This window comes from Molothrus ater, chromosome Z, assembly GCF_012460135.2.
Source record: "Molothrus ater isolate BHLD 08-10-18 breed brown headed cowbird chromosome Z, BPBGC_Mater_1.1, whole genome shotgun sequence".
NCBI lineage: Eukaryota > Metazoa > Chordata > Aves > Passeriformes > Icteridae > Molothrus > Molothrus ater.
This window is the reverse complement of record NC_050511.2, coordinates 64879229-64905369: the sequence shown is the minus strand read 5'-3', so window position 1 is coordinate 64905369 and position 26141 is coordinate 64879229. Positions and strand designations below refer to the sequence as shown.

Below are 26141 nucleotides of genomic sequence, written 5' to 3'. Positions count from 1 at the left end.
ATTTTATTATTACACCATTCAAACCTCTGTGACTTTCAGGTCCTCATACAAAGTTGGCAACCTGCTCCAGGGGTCACAATCAAATCCCCAGGTGCTCTGGGCTGCGTGCCAGGGTCTCTGAGCCCCCCAGCAGGGTCCTCAGCAGCTCTGGACACCCGGAGGGATGCACTGAGTTCCGACACTGGAGGCTGCTGTGCCAGCCCTGGTGCCCTTTGTGTGAGGTGCAGGAGGGATCCCAGCCTGGGGGACGGCTAACATACAGCTCTTGTGTCAGAACCCAGGAAATTCCTCTGGGTGCCCTGGAGGACTCCAGATCCTGGCAGGGGGCTCAGAGACCTTGGCACGGAGTCAAAGACACCTGGGCCTTCCATTTCAGCCCATGGAAACAATTACCAACTTTGTGTGAGGAGTTACAAGCCACAAGAGTTTGGATAGAATGATGGTGAATTTATCACAGGGTGAAAAAGTAGAATTTTGGGGTTTTTAGAATGGGGGTTCAAGAGGCAAGATGGAGGAATCTGGGCATGTTCTGTCTTTCTCCTTCTTCTTCTTAGCCTCCATCTTCTGCTGTGATGGTGGCACTTCTGGATTGGTTTAGAGTAGAGACAGACTGTGTAACATAGGTGATGGGTATGGGAAAATTATTGCAAATAATATACACGTAGTTTTTAGTATAAAAAGCTAACACTTGTCCTGAGGGTGGTCTGTGTGCCTCAACCCGGCCTGCTGGACAGACCTCAGCGGGTCAGAAAGACAATGTATTAGATAAGAGTAAATAAACAACCTTGAGAACCAGAGCCAAGGAATCCTGTCCTCTTCTTTGGTCTCAGGGCTGGGAAAAAGAGACTTTCCAACACTTCAGGGTCATCTCGACACCAGAGACCTCATCACTCTTGTGTCAGCTGGGAGGGAAATCCACAGCATCCATGACCACTGATGGCCCACCAGGAGCTGCTCCCTGCCTAAGACCACCAAGACCACCACAGCAGGGACTCAACATGCAGGGAAGAGGTTACAGGACAGTACTAATTAGGAAAAGACTGATCCCTGTTAATTACCCCTGCAGTGTGGGGTAATATCAGTCTTTGCACAGGAGCTGACCAAAGGACCTCAGGTGCTCTTGAGTAAAGAGAAGGGCTTTCCAGAAAGGACTGATTAAGAGAGATGAGATCTAATTTGACAGAATTAAGAGAAGGAATACCCTTGGAAACTCATTTGTCAAGTTAGCAGGGCAATATTCGTGCTGGTTGAAAGAGAACTGTCACAGAAGCCAAGCAGTGGGTTAACAAAACAAAACAATCAAAAATTGGTTATCTGATCTCACTGTAAGTGTTACAGAAATCTGCATGAAAAATGGAAAGTGCAACAGGAGAAGAAGAAAATAACGGTGATAACATCAAAATTAAAAATTTGAACAGCTCAGAGAACTGGATGCAGATGCCCTCTGAAAAAATAAAACAAGAGGTAAATAAATCCATGAGTGCCCTCAGTTTCACAGACCTAAAAATCATTGAAAATACCCCAAGTACAGTGAGAGGTAACATCAACTAATATCATAAATTCTGGAAATTTGTAAGATTCATCAGGCTGGGGAAGGTCATTGCCCAACCTCAGAAAAGAGCACAATGCACCAGGTGGGGCTCTTCAAAACCAGAAGAGATGCTGCAAACGTTTAGCAAGAAACCCATACAGAAATGCTGAGATGGCAGGCAACAAGGAGATAAATAAGAATCAACAAGAATAAAGCAACAAACCTCCAGAGGAGGACACACTGTCAGTGCAACTTTTCACTTTACTTGAGGTGACATTTTCTCAAATGAAATGGAGAAATTGGTCTGTAACACTGGGTTACAATCTTGCTCTCAGACCGCTGAATAAAGCAATGCTCCTGATCTCTGACACTGGTGGTAGGCTGAAGGCAGCAACACAAAAATCCGAAACAACACCAGACCCTTCTAGACAGGGTCAGCAATACTGACAAAAACATGCAAAGGCCATAATGTCACAGACTGAGATTCTCCTACCAAAAACAAACAAGGGAAGAGTAATCTGGGGAAAAGCAATCTGTTGCTGTGACAACATAAATATGAATGTAAAATGTAACTTCCAACCTCTTTGGCTTAAGCTTCCCTAGGTCAAGTGCTAGCACAATTTTCGCCATCACACTGCAGCAGAGATGAATATTGAAAGATATGAGGACAGGTTTAGGGGGAAAAATTAAGAAAAAGTATGTATGAGGGAATTAGTGGCAGGAAAAGGTGAGTCAGTACCTGATGCTTTGTACTCTAGTCAGGGCCCCAAGAAAATGGGAAACAAAGAAGTGACTTAGCCTTTAATAAAGGATCTTTCAGGTCTGTGCTCAGAGATCTTCCTTCTGGAGAGAAGAGTCACTCTGAGGCAAAGGTTACCTGGATAAATGAGGCACCTCCAGCTCCAGCAGCTTTTGGGGGAGCTTGTACAAACCTTTTTAGAGTGATCTAGCTGAACTCAGTCTAGAACAGAGGAGTGAAGAGCTACCCAAGTTCTCTTGGGGGATCACACCCTTTTGATATGACTGAGCTGGGGCTGCTCCTCAGGCTGGGAGCTCACAACACCTATGATTTCACAACTACTAACTCACAGGGTGTGTAATGCAAGGGAAAACCTAATCTACCTGCCTGTGAGTGGCTGCTTCTCTCCATGAATGGCCCTAATACCGAGCTTTAATTAATGGCGCTTGTAAGATGTGGGCCGCAAAAGCTCTTCAGAGAACCATTGTGAAAAATAATGGGTTATTTCGCTGAGGTGTGAAATACCACTTGAGCTGTTAAGAGGTTAAACCTCTCACTGGCTTTGATGATGTGTGGCAAGGGCTGTGCAGCCCTCCCATCCCTGGACACACACACGGGAGGCAAAAAGTGGGACAGGGATAGCACCAAGGGGGTGTGCATGCACATGGACAAATAAATACATAAATCTATAAACATGTATATTTAAAGCTCCACATCATGTCAGAGGTGCAGTGACTTAAAGTGGGAAAAAAGATTAAGCATTAACTCTTTATATATCTTTTATTGCTACAGTATCTATAACAGCTGAGTTTAAATATTACAACTTTGAGTGCTCCTGTGTCATTTTCCATCCCAAGTAATTTTAGAACTATTCTACTATTTTGCAACCACTGCTTTTATATGCAGGTCTGCTATTATATTTCTAAGAAAAACAACAGCTTTTTAAGAGAAAGATAAAAAATACCCACATCAATCAAGAAAACAATATTCTTCTCAAGATTTCAAGCTCTCAGAAAATTTTGTGGAGGCTTAATACTAAGAACCCAATGAAATGGGAGAGCAGGATGCAGGTTTCTAGTTAGTACCTGTGTATTATTCAGACACTTATGTAGTTGTCTGTAGAGATGCTTCCTTATGCTTTTAGCATTCATAAATTCAGCTGGTGTGAATATAACCAAAAAATATCTACAATCTATTACTACCATTATAGTTCAAATTTCTGCAGCTACTATCATGCAAAAGAATAACCCTAAAATTTCATTATTCTGCCATTTTCTCACCACGCAGAACAAGCATTTGCAACAATTATTAATTTATACCCAGAAGCAAGAACAACCACCATTTAAAGATGGTAAAAGACACAGGGGAAATACGGCCATTTCCTCATGAAACAAAAACATGACAATTTTTTAAAGGAATGGGCTTGAACCAGGAGACTGAGGTGCTGATTAGCTTGTAAAGACTCTTATATGGCCTCAGGTGCTGCTACATTTATTGATGCTTATGGAACATTGAGCCAGACAACTTCCATTACACAGATTCACTGGTTTCTTTCACCTTGAATATCAGAATAAAATTTCTGCCATTCTGGTACAGAGATGAAACTCTTCAATACTTCACTACTGAATTTTATGCATCAGCTAAAGGTGGTTAACCACACCACTCAAATTTAATGCAACAGGTTTTTAAGCAGTGTTTTTAGAAGCAACCTGTTTGCATTTGAATTTGATCACACTAAATGAAATGTTAACATGCAAATCAGTGAGTAAGACCAGTATTATATTTACCACAGTGTAAAACAAGGCTTCACACCTCCTAGAAACTGCCAAACCACCTTTAGCTGAGATGTCTGTTTTAAGATGTCTGGATTGCAGCAATCTAATTCAAGGCTTAATACTGGCATGTTTGTTTTCCTTTATTTTAGCAACTCTTAAGACTCTGAAACAGCTTTATGCTGGAAAAAACCACAACTGAGGCCAGTCAATGACAATTCACTTTAAGTATTTTTTGTACTATTTCACTCTAACTTCCAATGCCTCAGTTTATGCTCACTTTTATGCAGGAAGTTAGAATTGTCAAAAAAATTTATAAGTATCCCAAGAAGCACTGTGCCTGTTTGCTTTTTCTGAAAGCAGAGGGAAAGAGTTTGCTAGCTGATCACAGGTCATGCACAATATTTATACAGCAAGAACTTTACATACTCACAGTTCAATTTGTGGCCATGAGGAATTACTTAGACTCCAGCATGCAGCTTGGCTTACTGCTTTAAAGACTTTACTCTATACAAAGGCAATTTCTATTTAATATCCTTCCATGATATTGGAAGTGATCTGGAAACAAAGTCAGAATATTCCAAACAGGGTAGCAGCCTTCATCCTCTGCCTTCACATTCTCTGTGTCTGCAAACAGACCACTTCAGTATCTCAGGCTGAACAATCCTTGGTTTTTTTAAAGTAATCAACTTTAAACTAACTAATCAACTTTAAATTAATCAGCTTTAAACTCCTCATTCTTATTTCTCCTTAAGACATGCTCTTCAATTACCTCCTCCTGGAAACTTCCTGTTTCTGTGACAATAAACTACAAGCTGGCACACACTGAAATTTCACTTTCACTCAGTCATATTCAGATATTAGAAGCAGTGCCCCAGTCCTGTCAAGCCTCTTCTCAGGTTCCCACTCTGCACAAGAGAGGATTTACAGTAATGTCTGAGCTGGTCACTGCAGAAGAGCTCCCCTGCTTTTGTGGGCAGCTCAAAAATCCTCTTTTCAATTTCACCTCATGTGAGCATTTAGCTGCAACTTCTCCAGCCAACAGTTTCCATTCTCTGCACGCTGTTTCAAACACCAGGAACATTCCACAGCTGTCTGCAGCAGCAAGCTGCAGGCTGACAAATAAACACCAGGAAAACAGGAGATTAGGTGCCAGCCACATGCCACGCTGAGCTCAGCTAGGATTTGTGTCACTTGGTCTGCAGTGTCACGCCACACTCTGCTCTGCAGGCCTGGGATGCAAAGGGGAGCCACAAACAGAAGCAGGGAGCCACAAACAGAAGCAGTGCTCCCTAAAGGGGGAGGCTGGAAAAGACACTGAAGTTACGTAAAACACAACTTCATCTTGAGGCTAAAAGTCTCTGAGGTTATGAACTTGATTATTTCCACTGAAGCAATCAAGCCAGGCAATACCCAATGTAAGAGCAGCACTCAGAAGAGGAAATTTGTTTTTCACTCCCAGAATGCAGAGAAAATGGAAAGAAAAAAATATTCCTGAGTGGCTGTATGGACTGACACACACGTGGCTACCAGAATGAATGGAGAACACAGAAGAATAAATAAAAACTACCAAGTCAGGGAATCTTAATAGAGCTTGGCTGGTAAAATATCATCCAAGGGCAACACTGCATAACCAGGGGTGGTGGTGGGTCATTGGGCTTTGTTTTTACATAATTTTAGAAAATTTCAACATTGTTTTATTATTTCCACTTAAAAAGAGGCAGATTGGGGCACTTCTTGCTTCAGCATTGGCTTCAACTTAAAATCACTTCAAAAGGGCCTTCAGCATGCTCTGGAGGAATAACTGCATTATGGTTCAGTTAAAAAATATGAAATCTCCACTTTGTTGAGGTTTTATCCTGCCTCACAGCGGTCTTCCCTCCTGGGGATCAAAAATGTTCATTTTCTAGGTGGTTCCAGCACTTGTGCTGAGCATGGCATAAAGGCAGGCACAGACCTGACTTCTTCCATAAAGCCAGCAGGGTTTCTGAGACTTGAGGAGCTCCCAAAGAGTGCTGAAAGCTGCCACCCTCCCCGTCTCCATGCCAGGTTCTCCCTTTGGCAGAAGAGACTCTGGACAAAGACCCGAAGTTTTAATGAGCACAAGGATCCTCCTCTCAGGGAAACAAAGGGCAGAAATGCTGACAGTGGAGAGGCTGGAGATCAACTCAGGGAAAAAACAGCTCCTTTGCTTTCTGGAGATAGAAGTTTCTTCTCTACCCTCACTCCCAGTCCTCCATGGGGCACCAGGGCAGCACAGCCTTGCCCAGAACACAAACTGGGAGTGTCCCCCTAACGTGCAAAGCTGTACAACCAGAGCTGTGAGGAAAAACTGGTCATGGAACTCATGTCTGCAACTCCAAGATCAGAAACAGAATTTTCTGCAAGCTCTACATACCCCATGTATTTAACCACACAAAGGAAACAAAAAAAACCCCAAAACCCAAAAAACCCAAAGCCCCAAACCAAAAAAGCACTCAAGAAAGCACTGTTATATAAAAGACTGAGTGTAACAAATGTTAGTCTAGAAAAGAGAAAGTCTAATGCAGAAATGCAGAAGTAGCTATTATAAATTTTATTATATAAATATATATTTAAAAAAAAAAAAAAACAACACTGAGGAAAATAGTTACCAAAAAAAAAAAAAAAAGAAAAAGAAAAGAGATCAAGAACTCAACAGAGGTGTCTGCAGTGTTTAAAAATTCTGGGCTATTTCATGCACTACTTTAACTGTGTCCAAAGGAGAGACAATATTACCAGCAATAACCAAATAGTGGCATTAATTAGGCAATGTCTACCTATCTAATTTTCACTACTCCAGAAACAATACCATTCATTGAAAAGTATTATTTTTTTCCAGATGTTTTAGTATATTTTAGATATGCTAAAACATATCTAAAACATATATTTTTAAGTGCAATAAACTACTGATAACTGAGCACAGTTCAAACAAGAAGTTGCTCTTGCAGATCACCACACCCTGACTATGCAATACTCTGCACAGGCTTACAGGCTCTGCATTAGTATGCCAAAAAAAAAAAAAAATCACACAGGTCTTGGAAGTCAGAACAGCGTGGGCTGTGAGCAAGGAAGAAACACCAACCCCGCCCCAAAACAAAATGTAAATACAGAACAACTTAGACACTGCTTTCAAAGCTTGCTCTTCCTTGTCCCTCTCTTCTCCAAACCGCTGTGTCACGTGGTGAATGAAAAGGCTGTTTCCAGTATATTCAAGCAAATAAATTCAAAAGCTTACTAACTACACGCTGCTCTGGAATGCCTCAAGCCTGCTTGACAGGGGAGGCACGGCCAGAAAGCCCCGGAGCTGGCAGCCGGTGTTATCTCAGCCTGCAGAATTCCCAGAAGAGGGGGAGAAAGGGCAGAAAACGACCCACAAAAAAAAAAAAAAAAAAAAAAAAAGAAAAGAAAGAAAAAAAAGAAAAAAAAGAAAGAAAACTGCAACATGAACAGAACAAACCTCACGCAGGGGCAGCAGGACAGCGAAGCAGGAACAGGTGACTCACTTGGTGGACGTGTGGCTCCTGTTCTGCTGCAAGGACACGGCTGCTCCTCGCTGGGGCTGGGGCTGTGGCTTCCGGGAGCTGCTGGCCAAGCCAAGCCCTCGGCAAGCCTGAGTGCTGAGCCACACAATCCCCACCCAGCAGCACAGGGAGGGCACCCAGACCTGCAGGTTTGGGCTCCCACACTCAGCCACAGTGAGCAGAGCCAGTCCTGCTGCTCCTCCTGGAGCTGGCCTGACCAGGGTGCCCCAGCAGGGACAGCTGTCACTGAGCTGTCACCACGCAGCAAAAGCAAGGGGTGAGGCTAAATTCAGCATCCAAAATGCAGTATTTGCCTCCCACCTTTTGGTTTCTCAGCGCTGGTGCCGAGGGGAGGAACCTGCTCATTTCCCCTCGGCCCCATTACAAGTTTACAGTCTCTAAATTTGGACTGATTACCCAGACTCTCTGAGTACATGGATGTTACTAATTGAAAGTAATTGAGATGGGTTTGGCCACTTAAGGCCTAAACCTGACTGAGGAGGGTTATTTTTAAGCATAACACAAACCCAAATGATCTCTATTAGTTTAGAAATTAATGGGTACTTCTTGAAATACTAATAGTGATCTGCTCTTGAATTTCTTTTTGCCATATCATCAAATTCTCAATACCTGTGGTATTATGGGAGAGTTTGTTTTCTTTTTTTTTTAAAGAAAAAGCCCTGTGCCACTAACAAAACCTTCAGTCACTTTTTCATAATAGCCTCTGTATTGCCCTTTATCTAGAGCAAATAATAAGAAATAAGTCAGACCTGCTAGGGAATTAGAAAGGGACAAGCATCTGCAGACTTTTGAAGGAGATATCCCATTTCTGAGTGAAGTATAGAATTTTTTCTTTGTGAAAGGGTTTGTGCTATTTTGACCACTGCACAGCTCTACAAGTTGCAAATCCTGTATCTTTACACAAAGCCAGCTCTTCCATGCACCACGCACCACCTTTTGTACTCCAGCAGCTTCCAATTTTTAATGTTTAGGCCTATTTTTAGCGTGCCTCTGCCACCAAGAGAGCCAGCACTGTTCTCCACACAGGCATAGCCCTCCTGATTTTCACGTGCTGCCAGCAGCTCTGGGGGCAACTTCCAGGAAGAGCCCCATGATTTGCCACAGCCCTGCTGCAGGACACCTATAAATTGTGAATCTGTGTCATGAGACACACCTACCCCGGAGAGAACATGGAAACTAAGTCCTCAGGTAGCCTGAATTGTTATTTTTCTGAATAATCTCAAATTTTAGAGGTAGCCTTTCCAACCTTCGCAATATGACTGGGGATGTAAGAATAAATTTATGCATCTCTGTGGACATTCCCAAACAATCCTGTGACTTCAGATGCCTTATGCTCAAAAATTTCTTCCTTCACAATAAGGTGCCTCTGCAAAGCTCACAAAATAAAAATTTGGTGGCAGTTAATAAGGTGTGTAGCAGAAAAAAAACCACTGACAGTAGGTGTCACTTTTGATGATAAACTAGATAAATTTGCCTGCTGCAAAAATAGTAGGAATTTCACTCAAAGATACTTATCAACTTCTCTTCTTTTGCCTTGTTTTCTTGTTTGTTGCATGAGAAAACAGAAAGAATTCCTTTTTAAAACAATGTTAATTTGGGTGCCAGCTAAAAGTAACTAACCTTAAATTTCTTAAATCATTAAGGTCAAGAAGCTTCCTCTGAAAATTGGAAATAACAAATAATTATTACTGCATTTCCACCACTGTTGTTGAGCTCTCCCAGCACTGCTTCAATAGGCCAGGAAAGTAATACAGATTCTCACTTCTCCAAGCCATAGCAGCCAGCCAGAAAAAGAAAATAATTACTCATTAGGTGCAATGCAAAAAATCTGCTACATAAAAAGCAGCAAAAACTCCATCTGTTATCAGCAGAAATACCATATAAGAACACAAAGATCCAGGAAGGGTGGCTGGATCCAGCTGTGTTCAAGTATTAGTGCCTTCTATTAATAGACACGATTGAACACTGAGGTGGAAATTGGCCTTCCTGCTGGCTGTGGAACTGGCAAAATCTTCATTAAAGGTTGTGAAAGAGAACACAGCAGCGCTGGCAGGAGAGGGAGGAGGTTGAGTTCAGTTTTTCCTCCCCACTGCCGCCTGCTAATCCTGGCAGCCATGCCCTGGTTTGTGCACCTTGGCAGCCAGTGTGAGCATGGAAGGGGCTGCTCTTAGGCAACCCAGTAAACATTCCTGATGATGACAGCCTTACCTGACCCTCCCTTTTCACTCCATCTATCTGCCAAGCCAGGAGCTCACTGAAAACCCACCCTGGTGCAAAGCAGCAGTCCAACAGCACTCCCCCGTCAAAGAGGAAAGAAAGGTTTGTCACAGAAACAAAGGGGTCAGAACACCTGCCTCAGTGCAGCCTCTCTGAATTATCCATTTGGGTTTGAGTCACACAAAAACTGGGCACGTCCAGGCTGCTGACTGAGCCTCCTGAGTGGCCTTAGTGCAGAGGAGGAGGCAGGAGGGGCAGCACTTGCACCACAGGGACACTTAGGCTGACAATTAACACCCCTGCAAGAACACAGGGAGCAGAGGCAGTGACTAAACACTGCCTGCAATTCCAGGAACTCCAGAGTGACACAACGGAGAGCACGGGCGGGGGGGGGTAAAATGAAGCCACGGAGAACTGCATTTCTGATGGACAGTGTATGAAAACAGAGCCAGGCAGCTGAGTGCCCTCCCTTGAACAATCAGACACAGTGACAATCCTTCACCACACACAAGCTCCTGCATCTGAAAGCCAGAAAGCTCAGAAGAAACAAGCCATCAGTCATTATGACTTTCCAGCTGAAGGAAAAATTACTCAGGTCTGTTGTGGAGGCAGCAAACCCCCTCTTGGCTCTTCAGTTTAATTTCACCATAAGGTAGGAATTGGTTAAAAAAAATAAAAAGCGTGAGCTGGAGTAACTTAACAATCCCACCTCCCTTGCCTCTGGTAAGGATTTAGAAATTTATCTGGGATAAGTAATGGCAAGTAAGTACTACTGACCAGCAGAATTATTAAAGCTACATCAGGGGGAAATAAATAATAGGAGAAACAGCAGTCACAAACTGTCCAAAAACTGGTGGAGTATTTCTTACTGCACTAAAATATTTGATCTGGTTTTGCAGGAAAGCAGAAAGTACTGCCTTGACTTTTCAAGAAATACTTCCCTTCCTGTAAAATTCCTGTTTAAAAAAAAAAAAACCAAAACCCTGCAAAATTATTGTTTTCAATAGATATTTTTAGAGACAAAATTAAATGCAGAAAAGAAAACAGCCAGACAAATGGCTTGAAAAAAGGTACAGGTGGCAAAAACTACAATAAATCTCTGAGTTTTCCTGTATTTTAAGTAACACTAGAGGATCACAAGAGATTGTTGAGAGTAAAAGTTACAATTAACACATGATTTAGCCTAAGTGAAAAAAGGTGGAAATGGCTGAGTGGGAACTGAAAAGGCTGAACTTGAATTAGCTACTGATTAAAAGTCAATATTAGATAGTATGAGGTGAGTATTTTCATAGTACATAATCCTAGTACAAAATCATAGTACAGAATCCAGTAAGCATGCTGGAATGTCACAGAAAATGGAGAGTACTGCTAAAATACACAATCTAAGTTGCCAAAACCTAATATAGGGCAATTCCTGGCAATTCCATTGCATTATTTTCATGACACTAACTTCCAGTTCCTAGGCTTAATAGCATGTATGAATTGTGCCTTCCACACATAAAACTTCTTTCTACTTATCATACAAAGAACATATACTGGAAAAAAAAAAGTTAAATGTGTTAGTCAGCAAATTAGATGTAAGCATCCCTGGGACTGTGGAGCTGGTGACATCCATGTTGACTAGGGGGAGTAAACCTTGGCAAAGTGCAAGGACTAGAAAGAAAAATAATTACAAATGTTGGGCTGTTTTTAGTAATAGATAGAAACACTGAAACAAAGGGACAACAGAATTTATATCTTTGTCTCCTCTCTCACTGAGTATAAAGGAAAAATAAATTACTTAGGAAGAATGCAGATATCTTTAGGTGTATTATGTTACAAAAGCACTGATTGAGAAAGTAAAAAAATCCCATTCAAAAGCAGAAACAACTTCCTGCTGTTAGGATCCTCCCATGAACAGGCTCCCTCCAGACATGGAACACTGTGGTGGATCTCTGGACCCCTCTCAGCCAGCTCCACATCTTGGGTGTGAACTGAGGAGCTGGAAAGCCCCTGGCTCACACATGGGAGTGAAGGTGGGTTGAGAAATATGTGAAAAGGTGCTTCTGAAACCCAGAATTTCGAGGTAACTAAAGTAAAGAACACGGTACCAGAAGTAAAAAAAGACATGAATATTGTCTGCACTGCTGACCAGCACCCAGCTGCCTCACTCTTGAATGCTGCCATCAAAATGGGCCCAGTCTGAGCTCTCCCTGGACTCCAGCTGGAGTTAAACTTCACTGTCAAACTTCACTAAGTTCCATCAAAAAATGTTTATTTACCTCAATAAAACACACTGCTGCTTCTCTTTTAAGTGATTTGCATCCCCTGTGACAATTATGCACCTAACAATGGCTATCAGGTGCAGCCCCAGCAGGAGCATTTTCAACACCCTCTTTCAATACCCTGCAAGACCTGAGCACCCTGCTTCCCCTCAGAGACTATCACCTGCACTCCTTTGCCATTCAGCTTTAAAATGCTTCTTGAATGCTCAGCTGGACTGCTCTGGGGCCAGTGAAAGCAAAGACAAGCTATCAGTTCTTCAAACTCACCAAGTTCAGAACAGAAGCCAAAAATAAAAAATGAACACCTCAGAGTGAAAAAAGAAACACAGCACCCCCAAAAGTCAAATAATGAAGGTGTCCACTGGCATCAACAGGGCCAGGATTCTTTAAAATAACTCGGAGACTAACAAAGAACATGTGAAAAGGGAGAATGTTACCATTTATTTCCTCATGATGTCAACACTGGCATTCTGCTGCCTTGTGCTCCCCTTTCCTTTCAGCGGGTTACAATTTCTAGCAAGCCATGAGGAGCCACCCCTGTGGTGTTGAATGTGGGCAAACAAATAATTTTCCATCCCAGTGCAGGGGATGGAGTCACACTACAGTCTCTTCACTTGTAAAAAAAAAATATAATTTCCTTAAGTACACACATTACCTTAGCAGAAGCAGCTGCTCCACTTGTCTCTGTTTTGGGCGGCTGGCTGACATTAGCACTTGCTTGTTTCTTCTAGAAAAAAAAAAACAACACATAATAAAGGTCAGAAATGTTGAGGAAGGAAAAGAAAAGCCAAGTAAAACTGTGAAACAAACAAACAAAAAAAACCACAAAAACCCAAATGAAATCAAAGAACTAAAAAAAGAAAAAGCGCACTTAAAAAAGTGCCCTAGAACATTTTTGCAAGGCGAGTCATCAAAAAATGAATTCTCCTACGTAGCTTTAATTCACACAGGCACATTTCAGAGCTCAGAAATGTGCACACCCAGAACAGCCTGAGTTTTCCTGCAGTGTTTTATGAATAACACATAAATCTGTGCCATTTCCTGTGGCACGGCGACTCCATTTTATGCTAACAGATAAAGCAACAGTATCTATACAAAAAGAATCACGAAAATAAGAGGGGCAAGATATTGCTGCCCAGACAGAGTGTGAAAGACCATCCAGTAGGTAACATCCTCAGGCAAGGAAGTAAAGATACAAAGTTAAGGGCAAAATTATGGGGTTTTTTTCTAAGAAGCACAAGATTCACAATGCAATTAAAGATTTCACATTTCAACAAGCAGGGCAGGCTGCAGAAGGACCAGAGATTCAACCAGCAAAGTCAGAAGCACTGGTTCTCAATGGATGGGACACCAGAATGGTAACAATCTGGGAGATCCAGAGACCTCTGTCATTCAGGTAATTCCACCTTCTCTTCCTGGTTTTGTTTGAAAAAACAAAAAGCTTGAGCAAAGATGCACATTCAGCAGCCACATCCAGAGGTGAGGCAGAGGGCCACGTACACAAAATTAAAAAAATATGCCCCAAATCTGGAACCAACTGAAACTAAGAGAGATCTTACATCCAGGATCACACTGGAAAAAAAATGGCATCCCAGTAAGACTCCACAGGATGCTGCAAAACCCGAGGCTAACACTGTGCTTTGCCTGTTAAAAGGATGTTAGGAGTGCTCCAGCTCAGGACCTCCCTGCTCAGCCACTGAGCTCCAGTGGTGCTGCCCATTACAGACCTGCCCCGATCCTGGGGGCTCTGCCCAGGCTGAGGGGTGCAGTGAAAGGAAAAAGCAGCAGCAAGGCCCAGAGACACCCCAAACACACCCCAGAGACATCCAGGAGCCTCACCACAGCCCCCTCCATCATGTGCCAGTCAGCGTTGTCTCCGTATTTTCTCCACACATGCCTCAGGGAGCAGACAGCCTTCTTGCACATATTCTGCAGTTCTGGTTAAAATGAGCATTTTTAACTCCCTAAGGAAGGAAGCAGTGCTCCAGCTGAGGTGGTAATGATCCTGGAGCCAGGTGACGGAAGTGTGATACATTTCTAATTTTGTAGAGACAGTCCTGAGATGCAGAACACCTTTGGCTTTGTCTCTGACACAGTGCACTGAGGACTGTAATGAACATTACCCACAAATCCTTCAGCTTTTAATTAAGTTGTCCAAGTAGCTCAAAATCTGAAGTGCTTGCCTCCCCTTTTCAAAGAGAAAAATTAAAAAAAAAAAAAGTTCACCATAAAAGAATCACCAAAAAAAAAAGAAAAAGGCAATACTCTGAAGAGCAATCAGGATTGTGGGCACACCTTCAGCACCACAGATCTTGACTGCCACCTCATGCTCAGCCTTTGGCTCAGGGTTTATGGTTTTACCTTCAAGATGTCTGACAGAACTGTGATGCTCTGAAAATACCACAGAAGCACAGAATTCCACAAATCCATAGACTACTGTTTTAGAGAAGGGAGTCTTTATGACACCTTACCAATATACTCAAAAATTTCAGGCACAAGGGTAGCTTTCCCCACCTCCCAGCAAGTTTGAGCTACAAAAAAAGCCCCCCCAAACCAAACCAAACCAAACTAACAATTTGAAAAAAACAAAACAAAACCAAACAAATAGACATTCAAAAAGCCAAACAACCCCCTCAAAAATAGAACCAAAAAGAACACCTGAAACCAAAAAAACCCAAACTGAAAAAACAGACCAACAACCAGAAAAAAAATCCCACCTTCCAAACCCCCCCCCAAAAAAAAAAAACCAAGAAAAAAACCACAATGTTCCCCTAAAAAACAATAAAAACAACCAAAGAAAAGCCTCCTCCAAAATCAGAACCAGCTAACAGAGTGAAATAAATCCTTGCTCAAAGTATGAAGTTGTGTTAGTCAACAAAACAGAATAAAGAAAAAAATGTTAATGCCGATAATTATTTGGTGATAAACCAAACAGCAATAAAAGATAGAGAAGAAAAATTAACAAATAAATTCTCCTCTGCAACTGAGAAAGACTACTTGGAAAAGAGCCATGTGGAAGTTGAAGCCACCATATCAAATGAGTATCACTCAGTAAATACTGACCACAGCACATGGAGTAATACATATTTTAGTTCCCAGAGTCATCTTTCAACAGCAACTTCTTTGGTATCCAGGTATCCCTTACTACATTTGTAAAGGCAGAAGAACTGGCCACATCATTCAATGTTTATCATTCAATTCAGGTTTATCCTTCTTTCACCCTTATTAAAATAAGGATGTTTGGGTGTTTCCCAAGATGTTCCCTCCATGCAAACCAGATCAGATATCCTTTATTGACAAATACATCAGAGCTGTTCTCATCTTCTCCCCCTCCAAGAACTGGAAGAGTATTTTTCTTCTGTGACATTCTCAGACACAAACAACTGAGGAATTACCTTGCAGCTGTGCCCATACCTTTCTTCCCAACCTGGTATTAACAGAGACAATGAATTTTCAAAGCACAGCTTCTTTATGGAATGAATTAAATGGGTTATGGACCTATAAAGAATTGTGTGTGAAGGAATAAAAAGCTGTGACACACAGATACTCAGAATCTACTCTTCACTGTTAGCAGTGGATTCCAAAAGGCAGAGCACTGTTTCAGAGTGGAATATTAATTCTGCAGGTTTAATAAGGGGGAGATGAAATATACATTTTTCTGCTAAATGGATTTGCAAAGGAAGACATGTGTTAAGACTGGTGTCCAGAAAAGTGGACTTAGTGTTCATTTTGGACTACAACATTCAAGCGTTCATTGTGAGATTGCAGTAAGAATGCTTACAGTACACTTGTCTTGAGGGGAAAAAAAACCCACAAAAGGGAAGGATGTGCAATCTCTGTTCTGCAAATACTTTTGACAACCATCAGCAGCATTTCAGACTCCCCCTATCAATCTTTCATTCAAAAACAGCTTGAGGAGCAATCACCCTCTATTCCTTCTGAAGGCAGACACTCACATTGCAGCAGTTTTCAGCAAGTACCAGAATTTAACTGAAATAATGTTATTTTTCAACTACCTTTGGCATTTTAGCCAAAAGAAGCACCGAAATAGAAAAGGGAGAGAGATAAAGAAGCTGCTGCTGTGCTTCCCAGAACCTTCCTACTCCTCTACTGAAGACAAATTAAGGCCACAATCCCCTCTGCCAGTGCCAAGGTGCTGTGAGGCACAAAGGGGAAGGAAAACAAACAAACAATGCAGATATAAATAAATAATTTGGCACCAAAGTAAAAAGAAACCTCACAAACACCGCAGGTAAAACCTTCCCCTGCACTTCCACAACTCAGACCAGCAGTGGGCACCCCAACGAGATTTTCACCAGCCATTATGCCTTTACTCAGCATTCATGCTTTTTCTGGACAAGGAATCCTAAGTGGCAAGCCCCAGGATTAAAAAGTAGCCCAGACACACTGATTTCAGAGCAAAGAATCAATTCTGGAAGGGTGGAGATGCTTTAGCACCAATCATCACTGTCATCCTTTCAAAGTAAAGAATACATTTCCTGATAAGTAAAGAACAATGAGCTGAAGAAGCAGCACAGGTTCCTGCCTACATTCCTGTAAAGTACAACTCAAAATGCCAGGACACATTAAAGAGGGTCCTGTTTCACACCATACCTGGTGAAATATGGCCTCACTCTAAGCTGGGGCTTCCAATTCCTACAATATATGACTCTGTCTTCCTTTTTACCATCACATTTCCACATCCAGACAGCAGCCATGCACAGGCTGGGCTTTTGCACAGACACAGAATCTCTCCCTGGCATTTCCCTCTGCGACAGTAAAAAGAGAACAGATCTTTCTCCATATTATTAACATGGATCAGCACAGAGCAGGGGGGTTTCAGAGCACAGCCACACACAGTGTGAGCACTTGTTCTGCTCTATTTTTATGAATTTCATGTGGCTGTGCAGCAGAACACCCTGTGCCCCAAGGACAGCCCTGTGACAGGCAGCAAGGTTGGGACAGCAGGACCATGTGCCTCACCACAGTGCAAGGCCTGCCTCCCTAAGTTTGGATAAGTTTTATCACTCCCCTGTCTCTAGTAGTGGTCAGCAGCAGATAGGAAAGAAAACAAAACCAGTGATGTAAAAAACAGTTCAGGTCTATGTTGATGTTTCTTCTAAATACTCTTCCAGACTCAATCTGTGGGCCAGGGATTTCTTGGTTCAGTGTATTTTATAAACCATCCTGGGATTTTCTTCAGTGATTTTGTGCCACCTACTCTTGAAAGCATTTATATTTTAGCATCCAAGAGCTTCTAGAGCACTCGAGCCCCAATGGCCTCAAAAGTGGAAGTGATCTGAAATTGGTAGAAAGGCACACACATAGGTAAGCTGAAGACAATGCCCAGATGGGGAATAAGATGAAGCCACACCAGCTGTCCCTCACATGCTGACAAACTGCTAAAAGCTTTGGAACACAAGGAAGCAAGGGGAAGAAAGGAAATTTACCATTCCATGCCCTTTGCAATGGCATGCTGCAAACACCTTGGCTCAGGTCCACGATGTCCCATCAGAGTGAGAGAACAGAGGGACAGATCTGGGAAACCTGCAGCACACCACTCACTTCTGCTGGGTGGCAGCTGCATCCCAGCTGCAGCAATATGCCACAGCTTCACCTGCATGAGCAACCAGCAATTGCAACAGCCAGCATTTCTCTTCTGTTAACACCTCCCCTATTATTATCGGTGCTTTTATTTGAAGGGATGGGACTACAGTTGGGCTAAGAACGATTTATTGCCCAGATAAACATCAGTCTCAAAGGCTGTGAGATTTTAAAGAGCAAGCCATTGGCCATAGCTCAAAGTAGTCACAAGTTCTTTGTTACAAGGCCATACATAACTTTCTAATCCAATGGGCACTTGCTACAAAGTTTATTTTGCTTTTTAACCTATCACTTTTACTTATTTCTGTTGCAACGAGTGTACTTTTATCCAATAGGCTACTATCACACCTACACACATGTTTCTATTATAACTTAGTTTATATTATAACTCTTCTATTTTAACTTATCCTTCTTATTACAACTTAACTTCTTATATAACTACTTATTTTAACTTAGTTTATATTGTAACTCTTCTATTATAACTTAGTTTAAACTTACGAAGTTTATTTTGCATTTTTAACCTATCCCTTCTACTTCTGTTGCAACGAGTGTCCTTTTATCCAATGGGCTACTATCACACCTACACATGTTTCTATTATAACTTCTAAACTCAGTTTACTCTATACAATTACATTACTACACTATAAACCCTTCACCATCTTATCAATACAGTTTCTTACTTACTCAAGGCACTTACAACTACAGAAACATAAGGTTATACTTTCACTGCTTAATGTCTGTGTACTTTATTTTTACATCAATCTCAGCTTATTCTAAGGCTGCAGATCAAATCCCTCACTGTCTGTGGAAGTTTCTATTTTTCCATTTTCCACTTTCCCCCATTCAAACACCCACAAGGAATAAAAACATTTCAGTACAGCTGAAATGAGATTCTCAGCTGGTTTTTTTCCCAAGATTTTCAGCAATTGTCTGATTCTCCTCAGAAGGTGAACTCAATAAATGTAAGGTTCTAACAACCAAGACATCAAGATTTTAAGACAGATCCCTATGACTTGAGCTTTTGTCCTGGAGAAATGCCTAATACAACACAGCACATACACTTTTATCACTTTTATTGACATCTACACTGATGAAGAACTGCCCTTATTTTTTTTCAATTACATAACTGTACAAGTTTCTATCTACAGCAAACCTGCTGTGTTCTCTTCAGTCTACTTTTAAGTCTCCCTTCTCTTTAAGAAGAAAGGGTTAAGAAGCCTCTTCCACAACCTGACAGTATTGATGCAGAGTTCCTCTTGATGCTGTGGCTGACTGGCATCTCCCACTCAAAGCAGTGTCAGGCCCTTCCTAAATTTGGTTTTCAAAGCTCCGCCCTCCTTCTCTCACCCCCTCAGCACTGTATACCCAAAGAATCTGAGAGACAAGAGTTGTCTGCTGTTACTTCTGAGTAAAGAACAACCATACTGATTTTACTGTTTCCCTTTCAGTATGGATACAAACTCCTCAAAGACATCAATATTTTCTTGTAATTTCTCTAATGCCGAACCTTTTCTAGTAGGCAGGTGAACAAACTCAATATTCTAGACAACATTGCCCAAAGCTCTCGACAGATACATTATAAATTTATGCCTCAAAAATTGAAGACTATAGGTATTATCTCTGACTTTTAAACAAAAAATGTATTATTGCCGACTCTTGGGAAAACTGTTGAAAGCTTCTGAGTTGTTTCCTCAACTGCTTAACAAATCAGAGTGTTTTGGAGGTAGGTGTGAGTCACAGTGGAGTCAATGCCCCTCAGTGGGTCTCTGGAAGAGGTTTTTGATCTATTTCCACTTTGAAGGACTGCAGAGTGCATGGAACAAATAAAACACATGAAGAAATTCACAAGAGGAAACATACATGCAGTATTCTAAGGACTCAAAAAGCAGAAGTATCCAGACAATAAATTTTGGTAAGAGTCTTGTTTTTGCTAGAAACAGATCTTCTCAATAAGAGGTCAGAAACATTAACCCCAGAACTCTGAACTACAGGCCTCAACTCCCACCCTTCCCACAAGAAAATGTCAGCACTTCTCTAATAGGAAGAACAATGTGCAGTCAAAGAATATGGCATTAAACCAAGATTGCATAAATGTACAATGGTATTTGCACAAGTTGTCTGGAGAGGAAAGGTGGAACATATTCTCAGGCTGGAGAAGTTTTCCTTGCTTTCTGGACAGGAAAGAAAAGCAATTGCTTGAATCATCTACTTCAGAGGACTGTAACAAAAGCATTCACTGACCCTGATTTGCAGTGCAGTCAAACAGGATCAGGCAAAGTTATTTCCCACACAGCTTCTGCTGAGGATGGATGAACCATCAGGTGGAAAGCATCAGGGTGCACTCCCTTCACCTGTGCTTCTGGGCAGCTGAAGTACCAGGGCCATCTGCTGTGTCCCACACTGTACCAGCACTGCACAGCAGGCACCTCACTGAGGTAACTTCCACGGATACTAAGTATTAGGTAAAATATGAACAGAGCCAAAAAAAAACCCATTCCCAGTAGGCTGCTCAGCAGCATGAGACAAAACTAAACATTTCTGGGATGAATAATGACTGTCTGGAGTCACCAGTTTATTGTCCAAAAACTACCACTTTGCTATCAAAAGGCAAAAATCAGCATAGGAGGAAATTCATTGCCAACTTTTCTTAATATATTCAAACACTTGGATTTACCTCTTCCACTTCTGCTTTCTTCTCTCCTGCCTTGGAAGAAGCTTCATTTGCCTTCTTGTCGCCATGCTGTGAACAGAGAAGATAGATGTGTATTTAGACCTTAAGTCTTATCTTCCACACAAAGAAATTCTCAAACTTCTTAGTGCAAGGATGATTCCTTTCAGCTACCACAAAATGACAGCAGGGAACATTTAAAGTTTTTCTTCTCACTAATGGAGAGGATTTCTAAAATAGCCTGCTGGATAACTTCAAGAGAAATCAGGCATAAGGTCATGGCACTTAGGGCTGTACATGACTGTTCTTGTGAAAAGTTCTGGAAGATATTCAGCTTATCACTCATCCCTCACCAGCAAAACACTCTCCAGTGCTTGTTTTGGAAATGTCCGAACCACAGGCTTCAAACAGCTCTCAGAGGCACCAACATGGTGTGTGCAATCCACTCCAACATCTGAATTCCCCTCAGACACACTGAAATGTTTGTTATGCCCAGCCCTCCTCGCCTGAAAGAAAGCTGTTACCATGATTGCTGTAATTCTGGTGCTGATACAGGAAAAAAAATAAATGCTCCAACAGCTCAGGCACAGATGCACGTTAGGAAATACAGTTTTTTGAGGATCCCTGAACGTCCTGCATCTTTTGTCTGCTCTTCCTTTCACTTAACCTGATGTATAATACCAGCAGCTTTCCATGTGCAGCAATGCAAAGAAAGACACATTTTGTTCACTGGTATCCAGCATGCTGGAAGTGTCTGCATCTCTGAAAAGTGGTGAATATTGTCCCTCAAAACATCTCTTTTCAAAAATAATAAAAGCAAAAAAGCATAAATCAAAATAAAAGGCAACATAATACAGTTACCCTCTAGTATCTCAGCTGATGCAACTTCTCACAGCAACTGAGACATCTGGGAGGGAGGATTCACGTCTGGTTTGTTTCGTTAAGTAAAGACAGGAGATGATTCAAGACCCATTTATTCCCTTCTGTTTTCGGGACTGAGCAGCAGGAGGTAGAGCCTGCTAATCCACTAAGTAATGAGTTCCTGCAGATTTTTCTTTACATGGCTATAGGGAGAAAGCAATGATCCATGTATCACTGCACTATCTTCAGCAGAAATCAGTTCCAGCACATCAGCAGGAGAAAACGCAGGCTGAAAAAAAAATACTACAGCAACAAAAATTTCAGTAATTGTTTTGGACAACCTCTAACAATTCAAGTTTTTAAAATGAGTTTGGTTATGACTAAGACACTCAACGAGTTTTAAAATTGAAAATGCTACAGTCATGTTCCAAATGTGCCTCTTCAGAGGAAAAACAAGCCCCATTGGTTGTCTATTCAGGTAAGAGATTAATTGATTCACTGCTCCATAATAGCACTTCCAGTAGAGGCACAATTTACCCAGCTATCTGTGCTTTTTACTTCTACAATAAAAGCACATTGCACACATATCAGTAAGAGCAGTGCCAGTGAGTCTCCTGTTGCTCACAGAACAGGAATTTCAGAGCCAGCACTGCCATAAGGCTCAGGAGTTAAAGGAGAACTCTGCTGGTCAGGCTCTCTTTTTGCATGGACACCCTCAGCATCAAAATGCTCCAAAAATCAAGTATTATCCTGACTCCAGCTATTAATTAATAATAATAATTATAATAATCCAGCTATTATCTTGCTTGCATTTGTTTCCTTCTTCAAATTCAGACATGGCTTTAAAAGCAGTGACACCAATTGAAGTGTAGGGTCTCTAGTTGTGTTTTTTTTACTAAACCAAGCAGGGAGTGTAGGAACTAAATACTTGCTTCTTACTGAGCATGCCAGGCCTTTATCAGGGCTGAATCTGTGTTACCCTTCCTCCCTAAGTCCACCTCCTCATCTTCACACCAAAGAAACCCACAGCAGACAGGACCTTGGCACCCAAAGAGCATCCAGACCCAGGACTAGAAGGAGGGAGGGATGGAAGGGGACTGGCAGGATTCCCTCAGCCTCAGGCAGAACACCTCCCTGAGGGACCCCAGGGCAGCTTCAGTGCCCAGAGAGGATGCAGAACAGATGAGGACAAGGACCACAACCTTGCTACCCCTAAACTCAAGTCAGAGAGACGCTAAAAGCATGACATCTTCCCTCCAGAAGGCAATGCCAAACAGCATCTAAAATAAAGAGAGTTTGACTCAGAGGCCAAATATATTTATTCCAACTTAGGGAACAAAGCACATATGGTCAGACCAAAGTAGTTTTGTTTTGGTTTGGGTCGTTTTTTTTTTTTTCCAGTAAGTTGAGTAATGCACTGTGTACACACAGAGCCTTGATAATTCATTCCCTGGCCTCAGACAATAAAACAGCCTGTGAAGGTTCTGCCTTGCAGGAAAGTCTGTCCTGTTCTGTCCTGTCCTGAAGAGGTAACCTGGGAAAGCACAGCTTCACACTACACCTGAGGAAATCATGCTGGTTCCCTGAAGAGTTGATGCGTAGGGTATGATGAGGGACCCCATTTAATAATGCCCTTAACAGCTCTTTTCTTATCTGGATTTTCCAGCTTCGAGCCCTCCACTAACAAATTAAATATACAAAAATAAATAAAATAAAAACAAAAACAAACAAACAACCATCAAAACAACAAAACCAAACCAAACCAAACAAAAATAAAAATAAAAAAATCAAACCAAAAAACCACCAAACAAACACAAAGCCTCCAAAAAACAAACAACAAAAAACAACAGGAACAAAAGAAACAGGCAGTAAATCAATCTGCTTAGTCAGAAGGCTAAGCTCAGGTTTTGTGGGACAGTGCACATCCACTGCTCATTCATATTCACAACTCTTGATGACAAGCTGACTTTTTCTTTGGGCATTCTTTCCTTTTCCTCTCCCTCCCATCTTCCCTTACAGTGCCAAAGATTCAGATTCATAACGAAGGCAGTGGATCAGAGCAGCTCCAGCTCTCTCACATCAACAGTGGGCGTACAGCTGAAGTGACAATTTTAGTTTAACTCATGAGCTAACAATTCCTTGTAGCTTTTAAGCTGGCTCAAAATATTTTCCAACCTTACTAACTAAAAAAAAAAAAAAAAAAAACAAAACCACACAATCCTACCCATAATCACATGTTCACAAAAATACATAAGTGTCATGAGCAAGAAGGTTTACCCTGAGATCTTCATCCTGTTCTAAAGTGCACAAAAATGTCACCACACTATTAAGACACACCTTTAAATTTCTGACTCAAACAGCATTCACAAACTAGAGAGCAACTGGTGAAAAAGCACAGAGAAAATTACTAACAACTGAACAGACACCTATGTGCACAAAAAAACCAACCCTCACTGAAGGCTTTGCTTGCAAGAAATTCCTTCTAAACCTCAGGAGATTTAGAAGGCATTAACAAGCCTTTGGTTTAAGGCCACTGCACAGCATCTGGGAGGACGTGCAGTAACTGGGTGAGAAGTGAAGTCTTGCAAGATTCTCAGCTAAAGTCAATCAACTCAGCATTACAGACATTTGAGGAGATGGGAATCTGACTTTCGCTCTCAGCTGGAACTGGGAGGAAGTCAGAGATCTTTGGCACTGCTTGGAAAACTGTCAGATGCAAGGCGTTGCCAGGGGAGTTACAATCAAGCCAGGTGAAGAATGGAAAGGTGAAATCCAGATTCTCATTGCATCCAACCCCAGCTTTAAATACACCAGCCAGTAAAAACCTTAATCTCCTTTATGTCTGTCCCTCTCACCCTCCTCTCCTGCCTCCCCTACCTCCCCATGCACGGGAGAGGACTCCAGTCCCAAGTGCCAACAACCACAGCCAGGGGTTCCCAAAGGAGCAGCTGTGGGAGCAGTTTTCTTACCCAATCACACAGAGCCACATCTTGGTATCTTTTCTTCCCCTGGATGCAATGACACAGAGCTAAGGAGGCCTTTTAAATCCATTCCATAGCTTTGTGCAGTAATTTTCAAACTTTTCCCTTTGTGATTTTGTGCCACCTCCACCACACTGATTTGACCTGACACAATGACTGATCCCTGAAAACTGATCCAAGCTGCATGGAGCAACTTAAAAGTACAGTTATCACTTCAAGAGGTTTCATCTTCCTGAACACATATTTAGGAAATGCATTAAAGTGATATTTTCTCTGAAACCAACATTTCACAACACACGCTTTCTGTAAAACTTTAACAGAATGCAAACTTTTTTTTTTTCCTCTCACCATTCCACACAGAGGCGAGCTGCTTCCTCCTATGTGTAACGTGTCATAAAAGTTTCTTAAAGGCTTTTAAAAGTCTTTTAAAGCAATCGCGGGTTCGTCAAAGTAACAAGCAGCGACCCAAGTCCACCCAAACCACACGGAGCCGTCAGAGCGCTGTGGTTTGCTCGGGGAGGATCAGGCAAGGGACGGCAGCCCCGCCGCCACCCACCTGCCGCGAAGAGCACGCTCCTGGGAAAAGGCGCAGCGCAGCTCTTCCCAAAACAGGAACATTCCCACACAAAAATCCCGTCTTACTCTTTCTAGCGCGGTTTCATCACCCCGCGACCCTGCGTTACTCGGGAGACGAACAAAACTGCTAACAGCACCAACACCCCCAGTTTTCTGTGTCGCTTCCTGACAGCGGATGGGATGCTGGAGCGCACCGCTGACCCGAACCACTTTTTTTTTTTTTTTTTTTTTTTTTTTTTTTTTTTTTAAGGCGCTGTCTCGCCTCCATCCGCACCACAGCCCCTTTCCATACCCCCTTCTCCATCCCGATCGCTGGGGAGCGGCGGGAGCATGGGGAGCATCGGAGCATCCCGCCCGCCCCACCCCGCGGGGCTCCCGGCTCCCCACCGGGGCTTTCCCCCGCACTCACCATGGCGTACCACCAGCGGGCGAAAGCCATGGCGCTGCGGCTGCTCCTCCTGCCCGCCCTGCCCGGCACTGCCCGGCCCGGCCCGGCCCGGCCCGGCCCGGGACGCGCCCAGGGCGGTGCCGGCGCGGAGCCGCTCCCCCGCCGGGCCCGCGGGGCACCGGGGGCAGCCGGAGCGGCATCGCCGCCCTCCTCCTCCTCCTCCTCCTCCTCCTCCTCTGCAGAGCCCTCCCCGCATCCCCGAGCCCGCCTTACCGCCGCGGGCAGCGGCTGCCAGCCCGTCCCGGACATGCCGATCCCGGGCAGGAGCGGCTCCCGGCGTCCCGCAGCTCCACGGGCGGCTGGAGCGGCCGCGGGTCCCTCCCCTTCCTGCCGGGGCAGAGCCGGGACGGGGGAACGAGGGGGGCCGCCGTGGCGAGAGTGAGTTTTCTTTAAAATAGCGTTGTTTTGAGAGGGCTGGCGGGAGGAGCGCGCAGATTTTCTTCTCCTCCTCACGAAAGTGATTCCCCTTGGGAAAGCGTTTGGGTGTCCACAGCCGAACCTAGGCGGCTTCAGGCTCCATGGTAGCCCCCAGCGAGGATTTTGTCCTTCCCCCGAGATGGAGCCGGGCGGAGGGTGCTTGGGGCTCCTCCGACACCCGGCTCCTCCACCGGCTCCTCTGCCAGCTTGCCTCCAAACTGGAAACCCTGTTCCTACGAGTGCCTCCTTCCCCACCCTGGGCACCCTGGCTCCTCCACCAGCCTCTGGCTCCTGTGCCAGCTCCCCTAGAGCTGTGCCACCCCAGCTTCTCGGCTCGTTCCCACCACAGAAACAAACACGGCTGGTTTGGAAGTTGGCCGCGCATCCCGTGGCTTGGTGTGGTGCTAACCCTCACATACAAGGTGTTGCAGGTCAGGTTATAAAATGGAAAACACAGGAATTGTGTGCAGGAATGGGCACAGTTTGGCGAGTTTGTCTTG

General features: G+C 43.1%; 1 protein-coding gene across 1 annotated transcript in view; it reads right to left on the bottom strand.

Moving 5' to 3' along the window:
* Positions 1-25521, bottom strand: part of CAST (calpastatin) — a 52127-nt gene extending 26606 nt beyond the window's left edge. Inside the window, exons 1-3 of the mRNA XM_054517958.1 lie at positions 25438-25521; positions 20365-20430; positions 12742-12813 (exon numbers count right to left, since the gene is read on the bottom strand). Of these exons, the coding sequence (XP_054373933.1) occupies positions 12742-12813; positions 20365-20430; positions 25438-25473 (174 nt within the window). The 5' untranslated portion in view covers positions 25474-25521. The remainder of the gene's footprint in view (positions 1-12741; positions 12814-20364; positions 20431-25437) is intronic.
* Positions 25522-26141: the final 620 nt, after the last annotated feature.